The 4,735-nt window shown below is 39.3% G+C and overlaps 1 protein-coding gene across 1 annotated transcript; it reads right to left on the bottom strand.

Annotated features, from left to right (window-relative positions):
- Positions 1 to 223: 223 nt before the first annotated feature.
- Positions 224 to 3,699, bottom strand: nkx1.2la (NK1 transcription factor related 2-like,a; the record flags this gene model as incomplete). Its single annotated transcript, XM_084392152.1, has 2 exons — positions 224 to 825; positions 3,486 to 3,699. 2 exons carry the CDS (start codon positions 3,697 to 3,699, stop codon positions 224 to 226), a joined length of 816 nt encoding a protein of 271 aa, XP_084248278.1.
- Between the last annotated feature and the right edge of the window lie 1,036 nt (positions 3,700 to 4,735).

Below are 4,735 nucleotides of genomic sequence, written 5' to 3'. Positions count from 1 at the left end.
GAGCGTATCTTTCAGATTTATCACTCTTGAGGCCCAGGGTTTGGTCCATCTTATCTATATTTCTGCTCACAACTGAAAACAGTTTATCTAAACTCATGTTAGGCCTAATCAATTATTACATCAAGCCAAGAACAATCCAATCCTGTTGAGGATCACTGAACAAGTAATCCACTTTATAAATTCACATTAACACGTAGTCTATGATCATTCCTTCTTTCAGACTTCATAAGTGGGGAAAGAATGCTGGCTGAAGGAAGCCATCAGGCAAAAACGGATGCAAGAGCCCACCGGAAGATGCCAGGTGCACCGGGCCAGAATGAAAGATCACGTTCCCGGAGCTAAATGTAGGGTGGAGGGCAGATGTGGCCCCACAGGTCGAGCTGATGTTGGGCAGAGAGTTCGTGCCGGGTTGCAGGGAACTCTCGGCACCAGGGTTCTGCTTCTTCCACTTGGTTCTTCGGTTCTGGAACCAAATCTTGACTTGGGTTTCAGTCAGGCTCAGGGACAGCGCGAGATTTAGTCGCTCGCATACGGATAAATAACGCGTGGCACGGAATTTGTTCTCCAAAGCCACCAGCTGTTCGTAGGTGAACGCGGTCCTGGCGCGCCGCGGCTTCGCGCAGCTGTGATCTGAGCGCCGCCGCCGCTGACGCGACACATCATCCGGCACTGGAGTGATTCTCTCTTCAACCGCTTCATCCGGATCTTCACAAGGAGAAAAGCCCGATCTTAAGCTTCTCAGAGAGGTGGTTGAGTCCAAGTCAACATCGGGATCAGGAGGATGCAGTCTGACGCAGCTTTGATGGTCATCAGCTGATTGATCTCCTGCCAGTGAAAATCCATATGTCAAGTGTCTTTCTGGTAGGTTATGTTTTTAGTAAACGTATTAGCCAACATTTTAGTAAAACCGAAGAGGAACCCCAGTCAAGAGTGCAAATGAATTTATCTATTAGGCCTATTATTAGTAGCCTATTATCAATAACAAAACTATCACATTTGACCTTGCCTTATCTGAAAGTTTCAATCCGTTTTAAAAGCTTGAAATTTAATCACAGGCCTTAAAGTGATAGTTCACCCAAAAATGAAAATCATCCCATAATGTAGGCTACCAACCCTCAAGCCAGTTGTACATGACTTTCTTCTTTCAGCCAAACACAATCAGAGTTATATTAAAAAATACCATGGCTAAGTTATGGAAGTGAACAGTAACTGATATTTTTAAAACCCCAAAAGTGCATCCATCCATAATAAAAGTAAGCCATTAGACTCCAGCAGGTTAATAAAAGCCTTCTGAAGCAGAGCGAGTTTTTTTCTTTTTTTTAAACATTAACATTTTTAAGTTTATAAACTATGATCATTAGCTTCCGATTACGGCCGTACACGAGTCTAGTTCCGGCTGAAGAGTGACCTCTGACCCGACGTATGACGTAGGATGTAATAGCGTAAGCTTAGGTGAGATAGACCCCTCTTGCGGTTCAAAGAAATAAGCTAACAAACTCAAGCTCCTCTTTACAAATTCTCTCTTCAGACTTGCAAATCATGACCGGTATTTGGCTTTGCTCTATCCTCTGTGTTTCCGGGTTCATCAAAACGTCATGCGTCGTGTCAGAGGTCACTCTTACGCCGGAGCTTGATTCGCGTACGGCCGTTACCTGAAGCCTGTGATTATAGTTTATATAGTTATAAATATGGATATTTTTCTTACAAAAACACATTGCTTCGCTTCAGAAGGCCTTTATTAACCCCCTAGAGCCGTGTGGAGCACTTTTATCATGGAGAGATCCACTTTTTTGGGAATTCAAAATCTCAGTTACTATTCACTCCCATTATAAAGCTTGGAAGAGCCAGGATATTTTTTAATATAACTCCAATTAAGTTTAGCTGAAAGAGGAGAGTCAAAAACACATAGGATGGCTTGATCATTTTCATTTTCAACCCTTTAAAGTCAGACAGAAAGACAGAGTGTTGCTATGGTGTTCTGTTTGGTATTTTGGCTGGCATTAATGAGCTATTATTTAAGAGTAAAATCATAAATCCGAGACGTTTTATACAGCGCATAGGCTATGGATACAATTATTAAGCTTTTTTATATAAATTATTGTTTTTAATTGGTCTAATAATTAGAATAATTTCCAATTATTAGTAGGCTAATGTAGGGCCTTTAAGTACAGACAAGAATATAGAATTCAGATAGCCTAGAATTCAACTGATGTATAGCCTATAATTCGAATGTGGTCAAAAATGAACAGTTTACAATAAGCCCTATAATAAAAATAACAGTAGATAAGAAATTACTTATCAAAATAAATCTTATGCATGTAATGAGCTGAAGAAAGTCTTGGGTAACTGGCAGCTATAAATGTGCTGACTATTAAACGAATGAATGAGGAGCGCTGTAGCTAAAAGTCCTGTAGAGGAATAGGGGGAGGCTGTACTGTGCGCTGATTTCCAGGAAAGACTGGCATGGAATGGACCATAATCCCCCAACAATTTCTAAATCACAAATCGCCTCAAATGTCATGTTGCGGAAAGAAACCCTAGTTAAATCCAGCTCTGCCATCCAGCCATGACGCGCTAATGGAGTTTCATATTTGTCGGCAGATCAATAAATGTCATCTATTTAAAGGGAAGTTTTAATCGAACGATATTTGGGATCAGACATGGCAGGGGTTTGAAGTTTGGAGCCGCAAGCTGCTGGAGGGAGATATGCAGCATCCAGTAATGGGATATCGATCAAAGTGAGCGCAGGCATCCTCAATGGGACGATTTAAACAATTATCTGCCCTGACTGTCCCAATGGCAATCACTTACTCAGCTGCGGCTGCTTAAAGAAAACGCGGTCTTGGAAATGAGGGGATTCAGGGGAAGGTCAAATTCTACCATGATAAGCTACATTACACAAAAGATGAGGAGATCTACAGTGAAAACCGTCATGTTTAAGCGTTTTTACCATGTAGCCTATGGAAAAATAATTCATACAAATCTAGGCGTAAGATTATAAGGAGGCTATATAATAATAAGATCAGACCTCTATTATTTATTATTCAAAATAAGAAGAATTTACTGTTTTGTTTGTTTTTTCATTCACAATTAGCCTATGGGATATTGCATCTCTAAGGTGACCCAAAAGACAAGGTTGTTTATGTCTCAAAAATGTATTAGGCTTTTTAAACATGTAAGAATAGCTATAGGCTATAAGTTACGTTTCAACAGCGTTTCAGAACAATGTTTTGGTAAAAGTTGGATTAAGTTAGCGAGAGTGCGCGAACACACGTCATAAGTAACAGCTGCTCGATCTGTATCACGTAAGAATTATTTGTTACATAATTATAGTTACACATAAGTGTTTTGTTTAAAATGCGAGATGAAGCTCAACCAATTGCGGCCAAAAAAAAAAAAGCAGATTTTTTTTTTTTTTTTAATCAGAAGTTAACCCGCTTTAAAGTCACCTTCTGATTTTATTATGAATCGTACTTCATTCTCACCTATATCATTGCAGATGGAAAGCGATCCTTTCCCGTTGCGCTGTTCCTCCAAACTTCCAAATTCTGTATTTTCGGAAGATGATGTCCGCTCTTCCTCTGATACTGCTACTGTCCTTTTACTTGTAAACTTTTTGGGATCCAGTATGTCAATAATCGAAAAGGAAATCCGATGACCTGATGTTGTTTTCATCCCGGACTCCTGATATTCAAGCATTTCGCAGTTCCAGTAGTAGGCTATTTCTGATCTCGTATTTGTGTATTCTCGTACTAAGCAGGCATGCAGCTCCTCGTCGCATGTCAGTGGATGAAGGTGTGCTCGAGCTCTTTAACAGGTCCATTAGAGGAGACGCGTGAACACGAGCGTTTAACGGGATCCCTTTCGATTGGCTGAGAGCATTCAGTACTTAAACCTGCGCTCATTTCAATCAATACAATATGGACAAGTTCCCAGGATGACAAGTGGCATGAAACTGTTGCATCTAAACCTTACAGCCTACACTCTTCAATGCTCGTTTGCACTGCATGTTTACATACTGTACGAGAACATTTTTACACAGTATAATGTTCTTGGGTGAGCTGTAGCCTATAATACCAAAGTGTATTTATCAGAGATTTGTATTGTGATTTCTGTCAAAAATTATTCAAAAACTAACAGTTTCAGTAAGAATGAGAAATATTATCATTGCATCCCTCAATAAAACAGCCAATATTGCTGTGAAATATTGTTTTTCTGGCAAATATATTATGTATTATATGGAGTCAGTGCAGTGTGTTGGCTTATTTCATAGAGTCAATAGCTTAAGCCATTCAGTATCTTCACGTTCACTACGTGGCATCAATCAGCCAAAGCTTGTGATAGATCAATAAATGTGTGTCCGGCACTGATAAATGAGGCGCTACTGTTACTGCTAGTGATTTATACTTCTCTTATTCAGTTCCCCAAAATACATACATAAAAATAAAGCTACTGGTTCCGTACAATATATAAAAGCCTGAGATATTTACAAGGGCCACACTTAAAGGGATAATTTACATAAAAATGACAAGTCTGCCATCAAAAGACATTTTGAAAATGGCTTAGTGTTTTTCTTGTTCAAACAATGAAAGTCAATGGAGTTAAATCTTGTTTGGACCACACTATTGTTCAAAATATCTCCTTTTGTGTCCCACAGAAGAAAGAAAATCATACAGTTTTACATAAGTTTTTTTTCTGTTTTGGTTGTACTAACTCTTTCTAATTGCTTTAGATA

The sequence above is a fragment of the Rutilus rutilus genome, assembly GCF_951802725.1.
Source record: "Rutilus rutilus genome assembly, chromosome: 20".
Lineage (NCBI taxonomy): Eukaryota > Metazoa > Chordata > Actinopteri > Cypriniformes > Leuciscidae > Rutilus > Rutilus rutilus.
This window is presented reverse-complemented; position numbering and strand designations above follow the sequence as displayed.